The sequence below is a fragment of the Rhincodon typus genome, chromosome 1 (genome assembly GCF_021869965.1).
Source record: "Rhincodon typus isolate 14 chromosome 1, sRhiTyp1.1, whole genome shotgun sequence".
NCBI classification, from domain to species: Eukaryota; Metazoa; Chordata; class Chondrichthyes; order Orectolobiformes; family Rhincodontidae; genus Rhincodon; species Rhincodon typus.
In genome coordinates this window covers 12,228,876-12,256,827 of record NC_063332.1, presented here as the reverse complement: position 1 = coordinate 12,256,827, position 27,952 = coordinate 12,228,876, and the positions used below count along the sequence as shown (strand labels likewise).

The window sequence follows — 27,952 nt, the reverse complement described above, 5'->3', positions numbered from 1 at the left end:
TTCTGAAGAAGGGCCTAGGCCCGAAACGTCAGCCTTCCTGCTCCTCTGATGCTGCTTGGCCTGCTGTGTTCATCCAGCTTTACACCTTGTTATCTCAGATTCTTCAGCATCTGCAGTTCCTACTATCTCTGAAACATAGTGAATGTGTTGATTGGCATTTTTCAAACTTTCTGTAGATTCTGGAGCAGTACTAACAGATGGGAAACTCACAAATGTGACCCCACTACTTAAAATAGATCAGAAGGGGGGGAAAAAGCGAGTTACAAACTGGTTGGCCTGTGGAATAGAGTAGAATATCTTTGTCACATGTACTCCACTGTAGTAGTACAGTGAAAAGTTTTTACAATGTCTGCCTAATATGGCACCATCTTAGATACAAGTATCTAGGTACAAGTTGTAGATACAAAAGAGGAGTAAAAAGTAGTTACATTACTTTACAGTGTTTAAAAAATAAGTTAGAAGTAAGACAGTTAAAGGATTGGCAGTATAGTCAGGTGAAAAAAATTTCAAAGAAACATTGCATTTTAACAGCTCTGCACGTGGTCTGACTGATCATCAGTAGCAGGGAAAATGTTGGAGTCTGTTGTAAGGTATGTAATGACCTATGTTCCCTTTCATATTTCCTGCTGCTGAGTGGACCTCTGAGATCCATGTGCAACAGTGGCATCCATTAGAAGTCAATGCATCCACAAGCCAATTGGTATGCACGAAGCATCCGAATGACCACACAGCTCAGAGGGAACATTGATAACAGGATACTTAGAAAATGCCAAGAGTATTAGGTACAGTCAACCTGGATTCATTAGAGCAAAATCATATTTGGCGAAGTTTTTTTTGAAGATGTAGGTAGTAGAGTAGGCAAGGGAGAACAACTGGATGTGGTATATTTCGACTTTCAGAAAGCGTTTGAAGCCCCATACAAGAGGTTATTGTCCAAAATCAAAGCACAAGGGCTTGGGAATAATAGACAGCCATGGATTGAGAATTGGTGAACAGATAGGAAATATAATAATAAATGGGTCTTCTCTGGAATGCAACTCATTGATTAATGTGTACCACAGGGATATATGCCTGAGCCCCAGCTGGATGATGGTGACAAATACAGTACTTTGAGGTTTGTTGATGACACAACGAGGTAGAATTGAGTGAGTAGAAGGGCTTCAGGACAAATTGAATCAGTGGAAATTGCATGACAGATATCATTTCAAATAGATAAATGTGATGTTACTTACCCACGTTGGTAAGAAAAACAAATGTTGATTTTAAAAAGATACCTGGGTGTCCTTGTACAACAGCCACTGAAAGAAGAGACAAAAACAAACTGCAGATGCTGGAATCTAAGGTAGACAAACAGGAGGCTGGAAGAACACAGCCACTGAAAAAAAAGGGGGCATTGGGAAGGGAAATGGTACTTTTTTGAAAATTAATTCTTGGAATGTTGGCATCACTGGCTAGACCAGCATTTATTGCTCGTCCCTAATTGCCAGTTCTGAAGAAGCTTGAATTGAATTGAGTTGATTGAATTGAATCATTTATTGTCACATGTTTCAAACTAAAAATACAGTGAAAAGTGTGTACCTTCACCATGCATACATGCTGCCATTTACATTAACTTAGCGTAAGATAAGAATAAAAAGATGATTTGAGAGTCCAACTTTCATAGAGTAATTTAGCATGGAAACAGGCCCTTTGGTTGCCGCACTCCCGCTTCAGGCTTTCCAGCCCATGCCATGTTTCTGCAAGAGTCCCGCTCTGGGCTTTCCAGACCATGCCATGCTGCTGCCAGTGTCCTGCTCTCGGCTGCATCATCAGCCCACTCATGATCTACTTCTGTTGCTCTGGCCCACACTTGAACCGCTGTCATCGCAGGACACAACCTGTGTGTTCAGCTCCAGCTACATGGTTCTTGGTCACGATCCAGCTCCTTCCCGATTCCTTAGATGGTTAAAAGAGAGAAGAAGGGAGAGGAAAAAAGGAAGCACAAAGAAAGAAAGAGAAAGAGGAAAAAGGAAGCATACATAAGGTCGAGGCAACTGAAAACAGATGAAGCGTTGGAAGAATATCAGGAAAGTAGGACCAATCTGAAACGAGGAATTAAGAGGGCTAAAAGGGGTCATGAAATATCTTTAGCAAACAGGGTTAAGGAAAATCCCAAAGCCTTTTATTCATACATAAAGAGCAAGAGGGTAACTAGAGAAAGGGTTGGCCCACTCCAGAACAAAGGAGGGAAGTTATGCGAGGAGTCAGAGAAAATGAGTGAGATTCTTAATGAGTACTTTGTATCGGTATTCACCGAGGAAAGGGACATGATGGATGTTGAGGTGAGGGATAGATGTTTGATTACTCTAGGTCAAGTCGGCATAAGGTGGGGGGAAGTGTTGGGTATTCTAAAAGACATTAGGGTGGAAAAGTCCCCAGGTCCGGATGGGATCTATCCCAGTTTGCTGAAGGAAGCGAGAGGGGAAATAGCTGGGGCCTTAACAGATATCTTTGCAGCATCCTTGAGCACGGGTGAGGTCCTGGAGGACTGGAGAATTGCTAATGTTGTCCCCTTGTTTAAGAAAGGTGGCAAGGATAATCCAGGTAATTATAGACCGGTGAGCCTGACGTCAGTGGTGGGGAAGCTGCTGGAGAAGATACTGAGAACATAGAATAGTATAGTACAGCACAGTACGGGCCCTTTGGCCCACGATGTTGTGCCGAACTTTTACCGGAAACCTAAGGTCTATCTAACCTCCACTGCTACCTTTATACTATCATCCGTATGCCTATCTAATAGCCACTTAAATGCCCCTAATGAGGCCAACTCCACTACCCTCTCCGGCAATGCATTCCACGCCCCTACCACTCTGAGTAAAGAACCTACCTCTGACGTCCCCCCAATATCTACCTCCTTTCACTTTAAAACTATGTCCCCTCATAAAAGCTACCTCCACCCTAGGAAAAAGTCTCTGGCTGTCTACTCTATCTATACCTCTGATCATTTTGTACACCTCTATCAAGTCACCTCTCATCCTTCTTTGTTCTGAAGAGAAAAGCCCTAGCTCTCTCAACCTTTCCTCGTAAGACCTTCCCTCCATTCCAGGCAACATCCTGGTAAATCTCCTTTGCACCTTTTCCAACACTTCCACATCTTCGCTGTAATGAGGCGACCAGAACTGGACACAATACTCCAGATGTGGCCGAACCAGGCTTTTTTTATAGCTGGAGCGTAATTTCACGGCTCTTGAACTCAATCCCTCTATTAACGAAAGCTAACACACCGTATGCCTTCTTAATAACTCCATCCACCTGGGTGGCAGCTTTCAGGGAACTGTGCACATGAACCCCAAGATCCCTCTTCTCCTCTGCACTGCCAAGAATCTTTCCAATAACCCTGTATTCTGCTTTCAAGTTTGTCCTTGCAAAATAAATCACGTCACACTTTTCAGGATTAAACTCCATCTGCCACTTATCAGCCCAGCTCTGCATCCTATCACTGTCCCTTTGTAACCTAGAACAGCCCTCCGTACTGTCCACAATGTGACCCACCTTCGTATCGTCCGCGAACTTGCTAATCCACCCTTCCGCTCCTTCATCCAAATCATTTACAAAAATCACAAATAGAAGAGGACCCAGAACAGATCCTTGTGGTACACCACTAGTAACTGAGCACCATGTTGAATATTTTCCGTCCACTACCACCCTTTGTCTTCTAAGGGTCAGCCAATTCTGAATCCAATCTGCCACATTTCCCCCTATCCCATGCCTCCTTACCTTCTTCATGAGCCTACCATGGGGAACCTTATCAAATGCCTTACTTAAATCCATGTATACCACATCCACTGCTCGACCTTCATCCATGTGTTTGGTCACCTCTTCAAAGAATTCAATAAGGTTTGTGAGGCATGGTCTACCCCTCACAAATCCATGCTGACTATCACGATTCAAACTGTGCCTTTCTAAGTGATCATAAATCCTGTCTCTCAGAGCCCTTTCCAATAATTTGCCGACCACTGACGTAAGACTAACTGATCTGTAATTTCGGCGGTTATCCCTGTTCCTTTTTTGAACAAGGGAATGACGTTTGCCTCTTTCCAGTCTTCCGGCATTATACCCGTGGACAGTGAGGACGAAAAGATCATCGCCAAAGGCCCTACGATCTCGTCCCTCGTTTCCCATAGAATCCTTGGATAAATCCCATCTGGCCCGGGGGACTTATCTATCTTCAACTTCCTCAGAATTCCTAGCACGTCTTCTTTACTAACATCAACCTCCTCTAGCCTACCAGCCTGTTTCACACTGTCCTCCTCTATAACTAGGTCCCTCTCAGTTGTGAATACTGAAGAAAAGTATTCATTAAGGACCTCTCCTATCTCTTGAGGCTCTGTGCACAAACTCCCATCACAATCCTTGATTGGCCCTACCCTTTGGTCATTCTCTTGTTCTGCACATACGTGTAAAAAGCCTTGGAGTTTTCCTTGATCCTATCCGCCAAGGTTTTCTCATGCCCCCTTATAGCTCTCCTAAGCCCTTTCTTCAGCTCCTTCCTGGCTAACTTGTCTCCCTCTAGAGCCTTTTCCGTTCCTCATTTCCTAAACCTTACATAAGCCTCCTTCGTCTTAAGCAGTCGTTCGACCTCTCTGGAGAACCATGCCTCCCTCACTCGACCGCATCTTCTCTGCCTGCTAGGGACAAACATATCGAGCACATGCAGTATGCATTCCTTAAACAATCTCCCCATTTCTGTGGTGCTCTTCCTTGACAGCATCTGTTCCCAATTTGTGTTACCCAGTTCTTGCCTAACTGAATTGTAATTACCCTTCCCCCAATTATAAACTTTACCCTGCCGTATGTACCTATCCTTATCCATGACTATCGTGAAAGAAACAGAGTTATGATCACTACCGCCAAAATGCTCTCCTACCAACAGGTCTAACACTTGGCCCGTTCGTTGCCAAGCACCAAATCCAAAGTGGCCTCTCCTCGTGTTGGTCTATCTACATACTGTGTCAGGAATCCTTCCTGAGCGCACTGGACAAAATCTGTACAAAAAAAAACCTCAACAAAGTGACTGACTGCTCCTTTCTTGTTCCTGACCTCAACCCAAACTGACTCTGTGGACATATCATTCTCAAACTGCCTTGCAGTAGCTGCTATACTCGCCCTGACCAGCAATGCCACTCCCCCACCTCTTTTTCTACCCTCCCTATTTCTTATAAAGCATCTAAATCCCAGAACTTCCAACATCCATTCCTCTCCCTGAGTTACCCAAGTTTCTGTAATGGCCACAACATCGTAGTTCCAAGTACCATGCTGTAAGTTCATCCGCTTTATTTCTGATACTTCTTGCATTGAAGTATACACACCTCAAACCATCTCGGTGTCCGCAATTACGCTCCATCCACCGCATTTCTTTATAAACCACTTCACTCCCTGTTGTGTCGGTTGGAAGGCCGAATACCTCATCCTCTGAATTATAAATCCGGTTCCCCAACCCCTGCCAAACTAGTTTAAACCATCCCATACAGCTCTAGCAAAGCTCGCTCCCAGGATATTTTGTGCCCTTCCGGTTCAGGTGCAACCCGTCCTTACTGTACAGGTCCCACCTTGCCCAGAATGTGCTCCAATTATCCACATAATGGAAGCCCTCCCTCCGACACCAGCCCCATAGCCACGTGTTTAGCTGCATTCTCTCCCTATTTCTTACCTCGTTATCATGTGGCACTGGTAGTAATCCAGAAATAACTACCCTGTTTGTATTGGACTTCAGCTTCCAACCTAACTCGCTGTACTCGTTTTTCACATTCTCAGTCCTTTTTCTACCAATGTCATTGGTAGCGATGTGTACCATGGCTGCTGATTGCTCACCCTCCCCCTTAAGGATCTTGAAGACACGACCCGAGACATCACGGACCCTGGCACCCAGGAGGCAACATACCATCCTTTCATCTCGTTCGCGTCCACAGAACCGCCCGTCTGTGCCTCTTACTATCGAATCCCCCACTACAATTGCTCTCCTATTCTCCCGCCTTCCCTTCTGTGCCATAGGGCCAGGCTCAGTGCCAGAGACCTGTCCACTATGGCCTTCCCCTGGTAGGTTGTCCCCCTCAACAGTATCCAAAATGGTATACTTATTATTGAGGGGAACGGCCACAGGGGATCCCTGCACTGTCTGCCTATTCCCTTTCCCCTTCCTGACAGTCACCCAGCTACCTTTTTCCTGTACCTTGGGTGTGACCACCTCCCTGTAACTCCTCTCTATCACCCCCTCAGTCTCCCGAATCATCCGGAGTTCATCCAGCTCCAGTTCCCTAACACGGTTTTTGAGGAGCTGGAGTTGGGATAGGGTCTATTTACATTTGGAAGAAAATGGGCTTATTAGTGATAGGCAGCATGGTTTTGTGCAGAGAAGGTCATGTCTTACCAGCTTGATAGAATTCTTTGAGGAAGTGACAAAGTTGATAGATGAGGGAAGGACTGCAGATGTCATATGCGTGGACTTCAGTTAGGCGTTTGATAAGGTTCCCCATGTAGACTGATGGAGAAAGTGAAGTCGCATGGGGTCCAGGGTGTACTAACTAGATGGATAGAGAACTGGCTGGGCAACACGAGACAGAGAGTTGTAGTGGAAGGGAGTTTCTCATAATGGAGAATGTGACCTGTGGTGTTCCACAGGGATCCATGTTTGGACCACTGTTGTTTGTGATATACATAAATGATCTGGAGGAAGGTATAGATGGTCTGATTAGCAAGTTTGCAGACGACACTAAGATTGGTGGAGTAGCAGATAGTGAAGGGGACTGTCGGAGAATGCAGCAGAATATAAATAGATTGGAGAGTTGGGCGGAGAAATAGCAGATGGAGTTCAATCCAGGCAAATGCAAGGTGATGCATTTTGGAAGATCCAATTCAAGAGTGAACTATGCGGTAAATGGAAAAGCCCTGGGGAAAGTTGCTGCACAGAGAGATCTGGGTGTTCAGGTCCATTGTACCCTGAAGGTGGCCACGCAGGTTGATAGAGTGGTCAAGAAGGCATAGGGCATGCTTTCATTCATCGGACAGGGTATAGAATACAAGAGTTGGCAGGTCATGTTGCAGTTGTATAGGACATTGGTTCGACCACATTTGGAATACTGCGTACAGTTCTGGCCATATTACCAAAAGGATGTGGATGCTTTGGAGAGGGTGCAGAGGAGGTTCACCAGGGTGTTGCCTGGTATGGAGGGCACTAGCTATGAAGAGAGGTTGAGTAGATTAGGATTATTTACATTAGAAAGATGGAGGTTGAGGGGGGACCTGATTGAGGTATAGACAGGGTGGATAGCAAGAAGCTTTTTCCCAGAGTGGGGGACTCAATTACTAGGGGGCATGATTTCAAGGTGAGAGGGGAAAAGTTTAAGGGAGATATGCGTGGAAAGTTCTTTATGCAGAGGGTGGTGGATGCCTGGAACGCGTTGCCAGCGGAGGTGGTAGAGGCGGGCACGATAGCGTCATTTAAGATGTATCTAGACAGATACATGAATGGGCAGGGAGCAGAGGGATACAGATCCTTAGATAATAGGCGACAGGTTTAGATAGAGGATCTGGATCGGCGCAGGCTTGGAGGGCTGAAGGGCCTGTTCCTGTGCTGTAATTTTGTTCTGAGAACTGGCAAGCAGAGTGGAGCTCCAAATGGACCAACTTACCCTGCTGCCAGCTTGCTGGTAACGGAAACGTTAATACTGCTTTCTCTCCACAAATGTGCCAGACCTGCTAAGATTCTCCTGCAATTTCTGTTTCTGTGACAATAAAGAGCAAAGCACATTTTTGTGGATCTGGAGTCCCATATGGGCCAGGCTAGGTAAGAATGGCTGATTTCCTTTCTCACAGCAGTGTCCTTCCCTCAAGAACGTTTATTTGGTCATTCACGGCATGTGGGCATCACTGACTAGGCGAGCATTATTGCTTATCCCTCATTGCCTAGAGGACAGTTTAGATTCAACCATGTTGTAATGGGTCTGGAGTTACCAGGCCAGACCAGGAAAGGATGGCAGTTTTCTTCCATAAAGGATATTAATGTACACTTGGGTTTTTCCTGACCATCAGCAGTGGATTCGTGGTCATCATTAGACTTTTAATTCCAGATTTTTATTGAATTCAAATACTACCATCTGCTGTGGCAGGATTCAAATCCTGGTCCCCAGAACATTCCCTAAGTCTTTGGATTAACAGTCCAGTCATTAATACCAGAAACCAAAACAGAAGTTGTTGGGGAAGCTCAATTGGTCTGGCAGCATCTGTGAAGAGAAATCTGAGCTAACGTTTAGGGTCCGGTGACTCTTCCTCAGAACTGAACCCAAAACGTTGGCTCCGATTTTGCTTCACAGATGCTGCCAGACCTGCTGAGCTATTCCAGCAATTTCTGTTTCGCTTTCTGATTTACAGCATCTACAGTTCTTTCGGTTTTTCATTCAGTCATAACACCACGAAGCTATTGCCTTTCTGTGAACCAGATTACTGAACCAGATGGGTTTTTCCCCTCACTCGATAATAGTTTCATAGTCATCATTACACTTCTGGTAATTGATTTTTATTGAATTCAGTTACCACCACCTGCCATAGAACATTATCTGAGTTTCTGGATTGACACCTAGCAATAATACCACCTGGTCATCGCCTCTGCTATAAGAGTGTTTGAGTATAGGGTACTACTGCATTGTACAGGACCTTGGTGAGACCAAGCCTGGTGTATTGTATGCAGTTTTGGCCTCCTTAACTAAGTAAAGGTTAACCAAGAGTGATTCTTGTGATGGCAAGTTTATCGTCTGAGGAGAGAATGGGTTGACTAATTGTGCATTTACTGGAGTTTGCAAGTACGAGAGGTGACTTCACTGAAACATTTAAAACTATGGTAAACTGGACAAACTGTTGGCAAGTATAATGTTTTCCCTGTCTGTTGGAGGGAGTTAGAACAAGGGGTCGTGATTTCAGAATACAAAATGGCACATTTCCAACTAGGAGGAACATAAAACAGTACAACACAGTACAGGCCCTTCGGCCCACCATGTTGTGCCGACCTATTATCCCGCTAAGATCAAAATACCCTGCATACTCAACATTTTACTGTCATCCATGTGCCTATCTAAGAGTTGCTTAAATGTCCCTAATGTATCTGACTCTACTACCACTGCTGGCAGTGCATTCCATGCACTCACCATTCTGTGTAAAGAACCCTCTGACATCTCCCCTATACCTTCCTCCAGTCACCTTAAAATTATGCCCTCTCGTAATAGTCACTTCCGCCCTGGGAAAAAGTCTCTGGCTATCCACTCTATCTATGCCTCTCATCATCTTGTACACCTCTATCGAGTTACCTCTCTTCCTTCTTTGCTCTAATGAGAAAAGCCCTAGCTCCCTCAAACTTTCCTCATAAGACCTGTCCTCCAGTCCAGGCAGCATCCTGGTAATCTCCTCTGCACCCTCTCTAAAGCTTCCACATCCGTCCTGTAATGAGACGACCAGAACTGAACACAATATTCCAAGTGTGGTCGAAGCAGGGTTTTATAGAGCTGCAGCATAACCTCGCGGCTCATAAACTCAATTCCCTTGCCGATGAAAGCCAACACACCATACGCCTTCTTTACAACCACAGTCCAAAGATGTGCAGGTTCGGTGGATTGGCCATGCTAAATTGCCCATAGTGTTCAGGGATATGTAGATTGGGGGATAGGTCTGTGGGATGCTCTTTGTGTCAGTGTGGACTTGTTGGCCCAAAGTGCCTGTTTCCACACTAGGGATTCTATGAAAAAAAAATTCTATGAAATACAACCCTATCAACTTGGGTAGCAACTTTGAGGGATCTATGGACTTGGACCTCAAGATCCCTCCGTTCCTCCACACAGCCGAGAATCCTGCCATTAACTCTGTATTCTGCATTCAAATTCAACCTTCCAAAATGAATCACTTCACACTTTTCTGGATTGAATTCCATCTGCCACTTCTTTGCCCAACTCTGCATCCTGTCAATGTCTTGTTGCAACCTACAACAGCCCTCCGTGCTGTCCACAACTCCACCAACCTTCGTGTCATCGGCAAACTTACTAACCCACCCTTCCATTTCCTCATCCAAGTCATTGATAAAGATCACAAAGAGCAGATTCCTGCAGAACACCTCCGGTCACTGAGCTCCGGGCTGAATACTTTCCATCTACTATCACCCTCTGTCTTCTATTGGAAAGACAATTTTGTATCCAGACAGCTGAATTTCCCTGAATCCCATGCCTCCTTACTTTCTGAATGAGCCTACCATATGGAACCTTTATCAAATGCTTTGCTAAAATCCATATACACCACATCTATTGCGCTACCTTCAATGTGTTTTGTCACATCCTCAAAGAATTCAGTAAGGCTTGTGAAGCATGACCTGTCCCCCTCAAAGCCATGCTGACTAATTCTAATCAAACTGTGCTTTTCCAAATAATCATAAATACTATCTCTCAGAATCCTCTCCAATAATTTGCCCACCACAGAAGTAAGACTGACTGGTCTGTAATTCCCAGGATTATCCCTATTCCCTCTCTTGAACAAGGGAGTGACGTTTGCCATCCTCCAATCATCTGGTACTACTCCAGTAGATAGTGAGGACACAAAGATCATCGCCAAAGGAGCAGCAATCTCTACCCTCGCTTCCCATAGAAACCTTGGGTATGTCCCATCTGGCCCAGGGGACTTATCTATCCTCACGTTTTTCAAAATTTCTAGCATATCCTCCTTCCTAACATCAACCTGTTCGAGCATATCAGCCTGTTTCATGCTGCCCTCACAAATGTCAAGGTCCCTCTCACTGGGGACTTCAGAAGCAAAGTATTCATTAAGGACCTCCCCTACCTCCTCTGACTGTGCACATGTTCCCTCCACTATTCCTGATCGGCCCTACCCTCACTTTGGCCATCCTGTTGTTCCTCACATAAGCATAGAATGCCTTGGGGTTTTCCTTAATCCTACCCACCAAGGCTTTTCCATGCCCCCTTCTAGCTCTCCTAAGTCCATTCTTCAATTCCTTCCTGGCTACCTTGTAGCCCTCTAGAGCCCTGTCCAATCCTTGCTTTTTCAACCTGAAGTAAGCTTCCTCCTTTCTCTTGACTAGATGCTCCACATGTCTTGTCATCCAAGGTTCCTTCACCTTACCATCCCTTCCTTGCCTCAAACCTATCCTCGTGGCAAGTGCTCCTTCAACAACCTCCACATTTCTGTTGTACATTTCCTTGAGAACATCTGTTCCCAATTTATGCTCCGCAGTTCTTGCCTAATAGCGTTGTAATTCCCCCTCCCCCAATTATATACTTTCGCATACCGTCTGCGCCTGTCCCTCTCCATGACTATAGTAAAGGTCAGGGAGTTGTGATCACTATCACCGAAATGCTCTCCCACTGAGAGATCTGACACCTAGAACATAGAACATAGAACATTACAGCGCAATACAGGCCCTTCGGCCCTCGATGTTGCGCCGACCTGTGAAACCAATCTGAAGCCCATCTAACCTACACTATTCCATTTATCATCCATATGTTTATCCAATGATCATTTAAATGCCCTTAAAGTTGGCAAGTCTACTACTGTTGCAGGCAGGGCATTCCATGCCCTTACTACTCTCTGACTAAAGAACCTATCTCTGACGTCAGTCCTATATCTATCATCCCTCAATTTAAAACTGTGTCCCCTCGTGCTAGCCATCACCATCCGAGGAAAAAGGCTCTCACTGTCCACCCTATCTAATCCTCTGATCATCATGTATGTCTCTATTAAGTCACCTCTTAACCACCTTCTCTCTAACGAAAACAGCTCCAGTCCCTCAGCCTTTCCTCATAAGACCTTCCCTCCATACCAGGCAACATCCTGATAAATCTCCTCTGCACCCTTTCCAATGCTTCCACATCCTTCCTATAATGCGGCGACCAGAACTGTACGCAATACTCCAAGTGCGGCCGCACCAGAGTTTTGTACAGCTGCAACATGACCTCATGATCTCATGACTCCGAAACTCAATCCCTCTACCAATAACACCTAACACACCGTACGCCTTCTTAACAACCCTATCAACCTGGGTGGCAACTTTCAGTGATCTATGCACATGGACACCAAGATCTCTCTGCTCACCCACACTACCAAGAATCTTACCATTAGCCCAGTACTCTGTATTCCTGTTACTCCTTCCAAAGTGAATCACCTCACACTTTTCCGCATTAAACTCCATTTGCCATCTCTCAGCCCAGCTCTGCAGCTTATCTTTGTCCCGCTGTAACCTGTAACATCGTTCCGCACTATCCACAACTCCTCCAACTTTGGTGTCATCCGCAAATTTACTAACCCATCCTTCTCCGCCCTCATCCAGATCATTTATAAAAATGACAAACAGCAGTGGCCCCAAAACAGATCTTTGCGGTACACCACTAGTAATTGAACTCCAGGATGAACATTTCCCATCAACCACCACCCTCTGTCTTCTTACAGGTTAGCCAATTTCTGATCCAAACCGCTAAATCACCCTCGATCCCATGCCTCCGTATTTTCTGCAATAGCCTACCGTGGGGAACCTTATCAAACGCTTTACTGAAATCCAAATACACCACATCAACCGCTTTACCCTCATCCACCTGTTTGGTCATCTTCTCAAAGAACTCAATAAAGGTTTGTGAGGCACGACCTACCCTTCACAAAACCATGTTGACTATCCCTAATCAAATTATTCCTTTCTGGATGATTATAAATCCTATCTCTTATAATTCTTTCCAACACTTTACCCACAACCGAAGTAAGGCTCACTGGTCTATAATTACCAGGGTTGTCTCTACTCCCCTTCTTGAACAAGGGGACAACATTTGCTAGTCTCCAGTCTTCTGGCACTATTCCTGAAGACAATGACGACATAAAGATCAAAGCCAAAGGCTCTGCAATCTCCTCCCTAGCTTCCCAGAGAATCCTAGGATAAATCCCATCCGGCCCAGGGGACTTATCTATTTTCACACTTTCCAGAATTGCTAACACCTCCTCCTTATGAACCTCAATCCCATCTAGTCTAATAGCCTGTATCTCAGTATTCTCCTCGACAACATTGTCTTTTTCCTGTGTGAAACCTGTGTGAACCTGGCCTGGTTCGTTGCCAAGCACCAAATCCAATGTGGCCTCCCCCCAGTCAGCCTATCTACATATTGAGTCAGAAATCCTTCCTGGACACCTAACAAAATCTGCTCCATCCAAACTATTTGCAGTCTATATTAGGGAAGTTGAAATCATCCATGACAACAACCCTATTACTTTTGCACCTTTCCAAACTCTGCCTCCCAATCTGTTCCTCAGTGTCTCTGTTGCTATTGTGGGGCCTATAGAAAACTCCCAATAAAGTGACTGCTCCTTTCCTGTTTCTGACTTCCACCCATACTGACTCTCACAAATGCTCCTTGACGACCTCCCTTTCTGCAGCTGTGATACCACCCCTGATTAGCAATGCCACTCCCCCACCTCCTTTACCTCCCTCCCTATTTCTTTTGAAACATCTAAACCCCAGAACATCCAACAACCATTCCTGCCCCTGTGTTATCCAAGTCTCCGTAATGGCCACAACATCGTAGCTCCAAGTACTGATCCACGCTCTAAGTTAGTCACCCTTATTGCTGACGCTTCTTTCATGAAAGGAGAAATTTATTGATTCAGATGATGGTGACTTGAGGAATTCTCTACCATAGAAAACTGTGGAGGCCAAGTGACTGAATTAGTTTAAGAATTAAAAGTCTGAAAACGTGAATTGGAAGGAGGACTGGGCCATTCAGCCCTTCAAGTATGCTCTGCCATTCAATAAGATCATGACTTAAACGCATTCCTACGTACCTTTTGATCTTTCACTCAAACCTGACACCTGACCTTGAAATATTGACACCTGGTTCTAGATTCTCTCATAAGAGGAAACATCGTCTATCTATCTATTCTATCAACACTCTTTGGGATCTTGTATGTTTCAATCAAGTCTTCTCTCACTCTCGTAAACTCCAGCAGTTAAATCCTAGACTGTCCAAACTTCCCTCATAAGATATCCCTCTCATTTCCGGTATTAGTCTGGTAAACCTTCTCTGAACTGCTTCCAATACATTTATGTCTTTCCATAAATAAAGTGACCGGTACTGCACCAGTGCTGTATATAATTGAAGTGTAACCTCTACTTTTCCATTTAAGTTCCTTGTTCTATGACATTATATTAGCTTTCTTAATTCTTGCTGTACCTCCATGCAAATTTATTGAGGACTCCCAGACTCATCTGCATCTTAGAGCTGTCAAGCCTCACACCATCTTAATATAACTCCAAATGGTGCAGCGCGCGACTATGTATTACACTTTTCACTATTTATTTGTTAAATACAAGTGACCGTAAATCATTTAATTCAATTCAGTTTAAGTAATATGCTGCCTTGTTACTTTTCTTGGCAAAATGAATAATTTTACATTTTTGCACATTGTGCGCCATTTACCAGATCTTTGCGCACTAACCTAACCTATCTCCATCCTTTTATACTTCCTTATGTCCTTTTCACACCTCCTTATTTTCTGACCTATTTTTGTGCCATCGGTAAGTTTTGCAACCCTACTTTCTATGCCTTCACTAAGTTGTTTTGTATAAATTGTAAAAGATGCAAAAATCTTTTTTATAACACCTTATCAAATACTTTGTAGAAATCAAAGTACAACACATCCACCAATTTCATTTACTCAAACAACGTGTTACCTCATTAAAGAAGTCCAACGATTTTAGAAGACCATAAGATATAGAAGAAGAATTGCGCCATTCAGCCCATCGAGTCTGCCCGCTGTTCGATCATGGTTCGTGTGTTTCTAAACCCCATTCTCCTAATAACCCTTGATCACCTTATTAATGAAGAATCTATCTATCTCTGTTTTAAATACACTCAATGACTTGGCTTCCATAGACCTCTGAGGCAATGAGTTCCATAGATTCACCATCCTCTGGCTGAAGAAATTACTCCTCACCTCAGTTCCAAAGGGTTGTCCCTTCACTCTAAGGCTGTGCCCTTGGGTCCTAGTCTCTCTTAATAGTGGAAACATCTTCATGTCCACTCCTTCCAGGCCTTTCAGTATTCTGTAAGCTTAAATTTTCACAAAACAATGTTGCCTTTACTTTACCAACTGACCTGCTATTACTTCATTATTAATCTAGAATTTTCCCTGTGACAGGATTTTTAAGTTAACTGATCTCATTTTTCATGCTTTCCACCTTTCCCCTTTTTGAATAAAGGAGTTATATCCACTATTTCCCAATCAATGGGACCATCCCCCGAATCAAGGGAATTTTGGAAAATTAAGACTCATGCATCAACTGCTTCATTAGCTACTTCTTTTAAGACCCTAGGATTTACTCCATCAGAACCTTGTCAGCCCATTGCTCCAACAACTTATTCAGTACTACTTAAAAACCAAAAGAACTGCGGATGTTGTAAAGCTCAGCAGGTCTGGCAGCATTTGTGAAGAGAATTCCGAGTTTTATTTTATTCATTCACGGGATGAGGACATCGCTGGCTAGGCAGCATTTATTGCCCAGAGGACAGTTGAGAGTCAACCACATTGCTGTGGGTCTGGAGTCGCACGCAGGCCAGACCAGGTAAGGATGGTAGTTTCCTTTCCTAAGGACATTAGTGAACCAGATGGGTTTTTCCAACAATCAACAATGGATTCACGGTCAACATTAGACTCTTGATTCCAGATATTTATTGAATTCAAATTCCACCATCTGTTGCGGCGGGATTTGAATCCGGGTCTCCAGAATGTTTTCTGGGTCTCTGGATTAATAGTGCTGCAATAATACCCCTAGGCCATCGTTTCCCCTTCGTTAACGTTTCGGGTCTGGTGACCCTTCCTCAGACCTGCTGACCTTTTTCAGCAGCATCTGGTTTTGTTTCAGTACTACTTCTTTGGTGATTGATTTCTCTGTCATAGAGTCATGGAGATCTGCACCACATAAAAGGCCCTTCAATCCATTGTATCCATGCCAGTCAAAAACAACAATCTAACTGTTCTAATCCTATTTTCCAGCATTTGGCTTATAGCCTTGTATGCCTTTGCATCACAACTGCACATCTACGCTCTACTCAAATGTTATAAGGGTTTCTGTTTCTACCAACCTCTTAGGCAATGAGTTCCAGATTTTACAGTTCCAGAAGTACAGTTTTTACAGTAGCCTCTTTATACACAATTCTTACATGCCATACTGCTCGGATTTTAATGAGTTACTTAATTGTATCTACTGTACACAAAAGTTTGCACGGTATTAGTAAGTATGGAGTGCTTGAATGGGTTGGTAAAAAGACCTATAATACAATATCTCACCATCCATATAATCACCGGCATATAATTGTGCAAAGACAGGTAACAGGTCAGAAGACTGGACAGAATCAAATTGTAGCAAGGAATGGACAAAACAAAGTGAGGATAACATTAAAGCAGGACAGAAAGCTAGCCAGAAATATAAAAACAGATAACAATAGTTTCTACAAACAGTGAACAAAAAAAAATTGACAAGGTTCAAGTGCTGGTCCAATAGGAAGTGAGACTGGAGAATTAATAATGGAAAAAGGCAAATGAATTCAACAGATATTTTGCATCAATTTTCAATACTGAGAGTTTATCCTTTGCATTAATTCTTACTTGTTGGAATGGTCCATTTTGGTAGGCCAAATTAGGGCAGGGCTTAAACACTTAATGGCAAGGTCCTGGGGAATGTTGCCAGACAAAGACACCTTAAGATGTGGGTTTGTAGTTCCTTGAGTGGAGTTGCAGGTAGACAGGGTAATGAAGAAGGCATTTATTGGTTGCTATGTTGAATATTGGAGTTGGGAGGTCATGTTGTGGCTGTACAGGACATTGGTTAAGCCACATTTGGAATACTGTGTTCAATTCTGGTTTCCCTGCTATAGGAAAGATGTTATTAAATTTGAAAGGGTTCAAAAAAGATTTAGAAGGAAGTTGCCAGAGTGGGAGGTTTTGAGGCTGAATAGGCTGGGGCTATTTTCCATGGAGCTTTGGAAGTCAAGGAGTGACCTTATAGACGTTTATAAAATCATGAAGGACATGGATAGGGTGAATAGTCAAGGTTTTCTCCCCACAGTAGGGGAGTCCAAAATTAGAGGCCAGAGGTTTAAGGTGACAGAGGAAAAGGGACCTGAGGGGCAACTTTTTCACACAGAGGGTGATGCGTGTATGGAATGAGCTGCTGGTGGAAGTGGTGGAGGCTGGTACAATTGCAACATTTAAAAGGCATCTGGATGAGTATATGAATAGGAAGAGTTTAGTGGGATATGGGCCAAATGCTGACAAATGGGACTAGATTAATTTAGGATATCTGGTCAGCATGGAGGAGCTGGACCAGAGGGTCTTTTTCCATGCTGGACATCTCTATTACATCTCTATCTATTCTGTATTTTCTTAAATATCTGCCACTTTCTCTATATCTTTCAACCTAATTTGCCAATTCACTGTAGCCAGCTATAATGTCATGCCCACATAATTTCATAAAATTAAAAATGAAAATGTCAAGCGCTTCTGTCCCTCAACGTGAGTGAAATCAAATCGTATTATGGTTGCTGCTATCTTTGACTGCCTTCATATTGATATCATTTATTAATCCCATCTCATTGCCCAATACCATGTCTTGTATTGCCTGCTCTCTGGTCAACTCCAGAATACGCTGTTCTCAGAAACTGTCCCAGAAATATTCTTTGAACTCCTCATGTCGGCTACGTTTCCCCCTCTGACTTTTCCAGTCTATATGCAGATTAAAATGGATTTCTGGAGACCAAAGGTGTAAAGGGGCATGGATAGACGGCAGGAGTACGGCACTGAGATAGAGGATCAGTTATGATCACTTGGAAAGGCTTGATGGGCTGAATGGACTGCTCTTGCTCTTATATTCTGTATACCTAAGACATCCATACACTTACTTTCCAGCAGGGGTCACTGGGCTGCCAATAAGAGATACTCTCCACTGCACAGACACAATTTAGATTAATTTCTTAAACACTGGGGAGGTATCATTGTGGGAAGCTACTGTTTTGTGTGATGTTCAAGGAACAAGTAAAATGCTGAACTCATCTAATATCTTCTGTTTCCAGTAAACCACTCATCAAGCCTGGTTTTCTAATTAGTTCAGCATCTTATTCAAAGTGTTATATAATTTCACGCTGTTATTATTTCAGTTATTAAACTCTTTTGTTCCCTCCTTCCTTATCTTCAGTTTGCAGTTGTTCACTTCTTGCTGCTTTCTATAGCATTGCACCTCCAAATTAATTTTTCCTCAGTTTGTATATATATTAGTTTGCAGATGTGTGAAACCATTGTTTCCTGCAGTAGTGAAATCTAAAATTGCTATCACTATCACTTCAAATATTTAAAATCTACGTACACACCATGAACTGCAGAAACTTATGTAGCTGTAACTATGAACAAAAACAACTTTTACCAGCAAGCCATCTCCTTCTGGATTGACTTTTATGGCTTTGAAGATGAAGTATAAATTTGAATTGTTTCCAATTAAATCATTTGGTGAAACTGATGTCTTGAAATATAATTGTTTTATTTATGCTAGGTATTATTGATGTATTCAATTATTGCCAAATTTTGTTTTTAGTATCAGAAATTGTTGAAAGATTTCTGCATTTCAGTAACTGACCAGGTTGACTGGAAACTGGCATTCAAGAGAGTATTGGATGATTATTTGGACAGAAATAGCGTGCAAGGGTATGGGGAAAAGGCAGGAGATTGGCACTAGATAAAGCTGCTCATTTGAAGAACTGGTACTGTCTGGCTCTATATCTTTCCATTTAATTTGTCAGCTCTAATTTCATGACCTAGTGATTTCTGTTTTTTTTTTTTTTTGAAATTTTTTTTAAAAATTCACATTTTCCCCCAAATGAATGTAAAATTCACTTGTACTGAGGTACTGCTATCTCGGGCTGCCTTCACATTGAGATCATTCATTACTCCTATCTCATTGCACAATACAAGATCTTGTGTTGCCTGTGGTCTAGTCAGCTCCTCTGCACCATAACAGTTTTGTGACTGAAACTGTCTTAAATTCTCGCCTTTTTGAGAAGAACGTTTATTCTGTTCAGGATGCAGATGATTCTGGACTGTCAAACCCAGTATTATTGCCATATACTTTTAAAAGTCTGCAGGGCAGGAAGAGACTATTGCACACCCAGTACTGTTAATAATTGAAACATTTTGTAAGGAAGAATAGACTTACTTTTATAGCAGCCTTCTCACATTTTAAGGATGTCCCCAAAACATTTCCCAGTGTAATCTTTTTCAAGCTGAGTCTACAATAACTAGAGCATCTTGAGCAGTAGTTTCCTTCCTGCCACACACCTCTGGTGTTCCTCAAGGATCGACCTTCGATTACCTCCTTTCCTCATTCAAGTGCTGCCTCTTAATGACATTATCAGAAAACAGTGAATCAAGTTCGACATGTATCTCCAATTCAAAATTCTTCGGTCATATTCGGGTCTGATCCATCTTCAATCTCATGTAATCCACTTCTCAACTTCATAATGACTACAGTACTTAAAATCTTTTTTCTTGTGCATCTGAAAATCACTTTGCCTCATCATTTGAGTCCATACCTTTAGTTCTATGGATGTTACCTTTAGAATTCTCTCCCTTGACCTCTATGCTGCTTCAGTCCCATCTGGATGCAACAGAGCATGGTATAGCAACTGCTCTTCCCAAGGCCGAAACTACAGTGTGTCATGAATGCCGCACAGTCCATCATGTAAACCAGCCTTCCATCTGTTGACTCCATCTGTACTTCCTGCTTCCTCGGGGAAAGCAACTAACATAATCAAAGACCCCTCCCACCCTGGTTATACTCTCTTCCATCCCCTTTTGTCAGGCAGAAGGTATGAAAGTTTGAATACACGTATGAACAGATTCAAGAACATCATCTTCCCCAGTTATCAGACTTTTGAGTGGGCTCTCTAATGTTAATTCTGATCTCTCTCTCTCTCTGCAGCTGTAACACTATTCTGCACCCTGTTCTGCTACCCTGACTCATTTTGTATGGAACGATCTGTCTGTATATAAAAACACAACACTTTTTACTGTATCTCAGTACATGTGACAACAATCAATCAATTACTGATCTAAAACTCCGTTCTTACTGCATAATGTTGACTTATGTCAGATGTCACCTTTGTGACACAACTTTAGACATAGTTCTATATTAAGTTTCTTTTAGTAGCATCCTTGCCTTTGAGTCACAAAATGCTGGGATGTGAAACGTCCTAGGTCACTAACTCAAAGAATAGCAAGAACGATATTCCTGGTGTCATAGCCAACAATGATCTCCAATTAACGTAGCCAAAAAATAAAATTGTTCCTCGTTAGAACATTGTTGTTTGAGGAAGTTTGTTGTGCCCAATTTAGTTGCAGTATTTCGTGGAATACAGCAGCGACTGCATGTCCAGAAGTGTTCATTGGCTATAAAGTGCTTTGAGACATCTGATAGTCATGAAAAACACCATATAATATCCAAGTTCTTTCTTTCCTTATCCTTGCATTCCTTAGTATTGTGCCAACAATTTGTGCAAACCCAGGTTGGACAATGACAATTGATTTGTTTCTGATAGTGTTGCAGAAGGAGAAGTATTGGGATTGATAGAATTTCTTGCACCACTTCAAATTTGTTTTTCTCACCTCTTGATAAACAGGTCCTCAACTGAACATTTTATTCAAACTCAGCAGTTCCTTCTTAATAGAGGGTCACGGATCTTGCCAACTGAGCCAAATCCTTTAATGTAATGTGGTTGAGATAGTTTATATGGATTTCAGTAAGGCCTTCAAGATCCCAAATGGGAGACTGCTTAAAAATAAAGTGTAAATACACATGGGATTCAGGGTAGCTTGGCTAGTTGGGGCTGGAGGGGTGATAAGTTTATGAATGACAAAGATTGGCTGGGTGGTTGACAGTGAGGAAGAAGATCTTGGGTTACAGGAGGGTCGGTGAGGACTCCATGGGCCAAATGGCCTGCTTCCACACAGATTCTTTGATTTTTTTTTTTTTGTTCCTTGCCTACATACATTGCCTTCATAGATTTTGCAGATTGTTGTAGCTCTTTCACTTTACAAGTGAAAGTGTGTTTTGTTTTCTTGTTAGTATTTCTTAATTTAGTTCATGCTGGATCTTTTGGTAAGATGTGTTAATTTCTCTTAACTGTGTGACGAGACAGCAACATTATCAGTTTTTGAAAAAACTTCATCTGCATTAGTTAAAGTTGCAATTGGGAGCAATTCTACTTCAACAAACTGCCTTTAATTGTTTTTGTCTCCCAGGACGAAGATTCTTGGTGTAAAGTTTTATTTTTTTATGTTGAAGAATTTTGTATCATTATTGTTTTGAAATAAAAAGGAAGCTTGTAATTATTGCAAGACTTCGAAAAGTTTCACTGCTTCCGTATGAGTTATACAGTCATGTGACACTGGTATTAAGGTTGCTTGTAATACAGTAAAGTGAATGATAGCAAAGGATGGAATGTGAACTTGATCAAAATGTAAAAACCTCAAACTTGCAAGTTGTAGAGACAACAGAGCTTTTTTTTAGCAAAATAAAGATTTATTTGTATGACATTTCACTGAGCAGCATATCATTTTTTTTGTCTAAATATCTGTTTTTTGAAACTTTAACATAAGTATTCTCTTTCCAGGTTATTTTTCCCAAAACTTTTGGATCAGTGCTCCCAAGGTATGCAAGATTAATACCTAAGGCTGTGCATGATGCTGAAAATAATTTCCTTGTTACTGCAAACTTCTGTTGCAACCACTGCTAATGTACGTAGCATCTCTTTGATTGAAAAGGCAGGAAAGTGGAGTTAAGGATAATCAGATCAGCCGTGATCTCATTGAATGGGCCAAATGCCACAATTCTACTCCTGCATCTTATGATATTTTAATTTTGTCTATATAATGATTACATGTTGGCACTCAAACAATCCCCCAATTTGCATTTTAACTCAGCAGTAATGTCTTTTGATGTCAACTATCTGAGCTGAGATTTTTTGTTACATTTAGATAAGTTTTTACAGTTTATTTCCACTTCTTTTAATTTTTCATTCTCAACAATATTAGCTAACAGCACTTAAAGTCTATTCTTCCTGGCATATTGGTTCACTCATCTATCTCTCTATCTGAGGGACCTTTCTATTTTACTGCATGCTTTGATCATTGATGGTTCTATAGTCAAACTCAGTCCTCCTCTTCGATGGTGTCTCTGAGTTCTCTTTCCACCTGAAATCATGAGAAGGAATTTGATTCTTATCTATTATGATATGTGACAAGACTTTAAATCAACTGAACTGTTATTGCTCTTACTCATGACATGATCCCCATAGAGACCGATACCTTTTTAAAAATAAATACATATTTTCAGCGGCCATGGTAAAGTGGTAAAGGAATGTCGTGACTTAATGTCGCTCTAATTTCTCCAGACGCTGCGTGGACCTCTGAGGTCTGTGATCAGCAGTGGCTGAAGAAGCGTATCAGCAAGCAGTGGTGTGCGTGGGCCCACAAAGCAGCTGCACAGTCTAGAAGAAATATTGGTCATGATAAATATGAAGCTTGAGAATTGTGTAATGTATAAACTAAAAGTAACTAAACATTGTTTGATGCGCATCTCAGTATGATCCCAGCCAGTGTTATTATTGGATAAGTCAGATTCCAGACTGACATTCAGCTTGATAAATTAGGGTCTTTCACTGAAACACAAACAAGCAAAGCTGCAGCTTTGGTTTTAACAATAAAACTGAAGCTTATCATGCAAAGGAAATGAAAACAAAATTGAATAAACCAAGCCAAACTATTTGCATATAATCTATGAAGTTTTGGACAATGATTACCAATGCATCACCTATCCCTGCCATTTATTTCCACTATAAATTCTTTTTATTATGTTTTTAATGGTCCCACTTTTGTTTGAGCCAAACATTCCCATTATACATATTTGTAAAAGCATTCACAATCCATTTTTATGTTTTTTGCTAGATTGCATTAGTATCCTACTTTTCCTTTCCTTATCAATTTCTTGGTCCTCCTTTGCTATATTCTAAAATTTCCCTATCCTCATATATTTGACTTTTTGGCAACTTTATAAGCTTTTTTTAAATTTTCTCCAGCCCTTAACATCCTTGACTGACCTTTTATTTAGTTATTGCACCTTGAAGGAGTGTTGCTATCAGTGTTGTAAACCATTTAACAGTTATTTAAACACTGTCCATTTATGTAAAGTTGTGCCTATTAATGTATTTTCCCAATTAGCTCAACCAATGCAGCTCATTTATTTTCATAATTTTTCCTATTCAAATGTAACACCTTTGCTTTACAATGAACTATCTCACTTTTAGTCATGTAAAATTCTATCATAATGTTCATTCAGCCACAACTCTTTTTACAGCAGGATTATTAAATAACCCTTTTCATCACAATATTAGATCTAAAATAACGACCTCTATTTGGCCCTTCAGCTCGCTGCTCTGAAACCGTCCCAGCCTTCTGTTTTGGTAAACCTTCACTGCACTCCCTCTGTTACAATAACATCCTTTCTCAGATAAGGAGACCAAAACTGCACGCAACATTTCATGTATGGTCTTACGATACCCTGTATAATTGCAGAAAGATATCACTGCTCCTGTACTCAAATCCGCTCATTATGAAGGCCAACCTACCATTTACCTTCCTGACTGCTTGCATCACCTGCAAGTTTCCCTCCAAGCGACTCGCCATCCTGACATGTTGCCATTCCTTTAATATCACTGGGTCAAAATCTTGGCAGTCCCTCCTTCATGGTGTTGTGGGTTTATCTACAGGACGTGGACTGCAGTGGTTCAAGAAAGCAGCACCTTTCTGAGGGAAAATAGGGATGGACAATAAATGCTGGCAACGTCAGTGATGCCTGTATTCTGTGAATGAATTAGTTTTTTGAAAAAACTGAGTTCAGTATGTTGTCTTTGATTTGTTTGATGCTTTTCTGTAGGCTTGGTCAGTAATGTTGTTTTTACAAGCTTGACTTCAGAGCAAAGACATCCACTTTTGATGCATCTGCAGAAGTTAATTCGTGTAGCAAATCCCAACATTGGATTCATTCTTGCAGAAAAGGGAGCAGTGACCAGGTACTCAATTGCTGCTCAATATCTTTTTTTGAATTTCTACATTAATTCAAGGGACACATACAATGAATAATAATAAAAATTCCTTGTGTACAGTTGTAGAGGAATACATTTAAAAATAATCTATGAAGTTAATTCCAAGCAAAAATGCCTTGCAACTTCCACGTTAAAAGCCAGTTTGACATTTCTGTTCATGACTAATTCTGAATTAATTTCCCATCCCCCCCACCTCCACACATTCATTCTCTCTACCATGGATACCAGTAGCAGCAGAGTGTAGCGTCAGCAAAATGCACTGCAAAGAATTTGCCAAAGCATCTTAGACAATACCTTCCAAACCACTACCATCGAAAGGGATAAGGGCAGCAGATACATGAGAACACCACCTTCACCTTCATGCTCCCTTCCAAGCCATTCACCATCCTGACATGGAAATATATTACTATTGCTTTAGTGTCACTGGGTCACAATCCTAGAATATCCTCCCTAATGGCATTGTGGGTCTACCTAATCCAAATGGACTCATGGCTTCAGGAAGACAGTTCACCACCACCACCTTGAGGACAACTAGGGATTGTGCTTGCTTAGCTAATGAATCCACATTCCATAAATGAATAATTTTTAAAAGTTTAATTTATTCTACATGACAGGCAGAACACAGTGCCCTCTTTGTGAGTTCATTGGCAGGGAGGCGTTTAAACCAGCAGTAATGTGAGGACTCCACCACCTTCGCACCTCTGCTCAGATAAATCCGTGGCAGAAAGGTCCCAAGCACAGAATTCCTCTTCTACTGCCAATCAGCCCCTTAAGGTGGCAATTAATACCGATGTCAGGATGAGGCCTGTCATATGGAGAACATGAGAAAATGCTGGCATGTTTGCTTTCTGGCTTCCAGGCTGAAAATTCCTTGCTGCTAGGGTGAGAGTTCCTTGCTCAAAAACACTTGGTGTCTGATCGAGGAACCTGATGTTGGGAAGTTGAGGTGGGAGGGGAGTGCTGATGATACAAGTCACATTCCCTCCCCTTGCTGTCTGATTGGCCAGCATTTTTTGGAACCAGTGACCTGTGCTTCCAGGGTCTTTGACTCCCAGGAAGGCCATCTTCTGCCCAAGGGACATGTGATGCAGGAAGCCTTCTCAAAAAGTGGTGACGCAAGACTCTGATTGATTCTCTAGCTAGCCAGCGAAACCCCCTTTGCCTCCACTAAACAATGCTTGAAGAGTAGGGCCATGAGCTCCTTTTGTTTTGATAAGTAAGTGAAATGGATACAATATTAATGAATCTGAAGGAGTGATTGAATGGGATGTGCAAGACTTGCCTTTAATTTCTCCAACTGAAAAAAACTGTACTGCATGAATTCAACAATCTGTCAGGCAACTAATCTCCCTCATAAAATACTTATCTTTTACCCTATTTCTTATCCTTTTTCCCAAAATACAGGAATGCTGATGTTGAAATGATTTTGTCTGAAAACAGTTTTTCAGAGCCCTCAATGTTGAGAGCACGATATTTGATGTTTCCTGGTTGGTAAGCATGAGATAAAATTCTATCCGGTTCAATGCTTTATGTTTCTTGAGGTGCTGACATGAAAAAAGAATCAAACTCAGCCTGAGCAAATGAAGGGTTAATGGCAGGATTCTCAGCAGTGTGGAAGAACAGAGGGATTTGGGGTCCACGTCCATAGATCCCTCAAAGTTGCTACCCAAGTTGATAGGATTGTTAAGAAGGCGCTTGGTGTGTTGGGTTTCATTGGCAGGGGAATTGAGTTTAAGAGCCGCGAGGTTATGCTGCAGCTCTATAAAACCCTGGTTTTGTGTTTATTTGTGTTCAGCTCTGGTCGCCTCATTATAGGAATGATGTGGAAGCTTTAGACGGGCTGCAGAGAAAATTTTTCAGGATGCTGCCTGGAATAGAGGGCGGGTCTTATGAGGAAAGGTTAATGTAGCCAGGGCAGAAATGACTATTATGAGGGGGCATAATTTTAAGGTGATCGGAGGAAGTTATAGGGGCGATGTCAGAGGTAGGTTCTTTACAAAGAGAATGGTGGGTGCGTGGTATGCGCTGCTGGCAGTGGTAGTGGAGTCAGATACATTAGGGACATTTAAGCAACTCTTGGGTAGGCACATAAATGATAGTAAAATGTAGGGTATGCAGGTTAGTTTGATCTTAGAGTAGGATAACAGGTTGGCACAACATTTTGGGCCGAAGGGCCTGTACTGTGCTGTTCTATGTTCTATGAAAGTGTGGACTTTTTGGATGCTTGAAAATGCAAGAAGTGATAGAAGTTTTGGGAATAGACTTGCATTCCTTGAAAGAAAAATGCATGTGAATGTTGAGGTTTTCTAATTAAATAAAAGTAATAGCCTGTGGTGAAACTTACTGACTTTTATGAGCAGTAGCAACAAGCAGGATGTTTTAACTGATGGAATAAAAAATTACTTCAGCAGAAAATGACTTAATTTTAGTCAGAAGGAATGTATTGCATTTTTTTTTTTTGTTGTTTTCTTAAGGTGGAATGGCAAATTCAGATCAGGTTCAGTTTTCCCACAAATGACTCAGATCTGTATCAGGTTCAACCGTCCACTTGAAAAGGCCCGATTTGTAACTAAATGTAAAGGTAAGTGCCATTCCCTTGGTATGTTCAGTTCTAGTCTGGTTGTGTTTGAGATCAAATGTAGCAGTTGAATGAAACTACAGTTGAATTGAAATATATTCTCCTGGGATAAGAAACGGCAGTGGCCTGAATACCTAATATTTTGGTTTTATATCTGAAAGACATGTATCCCTGGTTAAGTTCATGCACAGATGGCTGCAGTTGATGTTTCTGGCACTGACTGGGGTGTTACATTTGAAATGGTAAAAATTCATATCTGGTCTGTTTGCTATGCTTGTACCTAAAATATTATGAAACCGAAGTCTTGAAATGTACATTTTTAAAAAAAGTCCTTTAATATTTCTCTGGCATATTGTTTGATGGGTTTCTTAGTTGGGCACTTCAACTAATTTTCTTAACATTTGAATATCAATTAAGGTAGCATCATATATCTAGAAATCTAAGCAAGTTCTATCGTTTGGCTATTCCAGTTGAGCTTGATCATGTTTTAATGCAGCACCCATAATGAACAAGGAGCAGTCACAAAGCTGACCTTTAGCCATATGTTCACCAAGCTGTGGAATTTCCTCACTCAGCCCATTTTTTCTTCTGCGACTGTTTTAAAATTTATCTTGTTCTGCCAAGCTATTGATCACCCAACCGAACATTTTACTTTGGCTATGTAGCTGTTTCTTCTGAGAAGTTAGTTAAGATTTTTTTTCCTTCTTCCCTGTCCATTACATAATCACCTGCCTTTCACCAGTCTAAAGAGTATTAGCATCAAACTATCCAATCAGACATCACCAGGTTTAAATCTGCTTACCCAAGCTTTACTTAACATTGGCTTTTTTAAAAGTTACGTACCTGATTCCCTCTCCTTGTCAATCTTTCTGAATCCAGTGTAGTTGCCCTTACGTAAAGATGTTACAACTCAAATTTCCCATGTGCTTTCAGTCTTTTATTATTACTCAGTTAAGATGTGCAGTACCCTTTGCAGTTTGGCAGCATCTGTGAAGAAAGAAAAACAGCATTAACGTTTCGGGTCCAGTGACGCTCCCTCTGTTCTGAGGAAGGGTCACCGGACCCGAAACATTAACTCTGTTATTTTTTCTTCACAGATGCTGCCAGACCTGCTAAGCTTTTCCAGCAGATAGTAGGAACTGCAGATGCTGGAAAAGCTTAGCAG

At 41.9% G+C, this 27,952-nt stretch overlaps 1 protein-coding gene across 1 annotated transcript in view; it reads left to right on the top strand.

Moving 5' to 3' along the window:
* The window catches only part of dnaaf9 (dynein axonemal assembly factor 9), a 253,262-nt gene that overhangs the window by 210,363 nt on the left and 14,947 nt on the right, over positions 1-27,952 (top strand). Inside the window, exons 29-32 of the mRNA XM_048602079.1 lie at positions 21,720-21,757; positions 24,041-24,176; positions 25,614-25,700; positions 26,684-26,790. Of these exons, the coding sequence (XP_048458036.1) occupies positions 21,720-21,757; positions 24,041-24,176; positions 25,614-25,700; positions 26,684-26,790 (368 nt within the window). The remainder of the gene's footprint in view (positions 1-21,719; positions 21,758-24,040; positions 24,177-25,613; positions 25,701-26,683; positions 26,791-27,952) is intronic.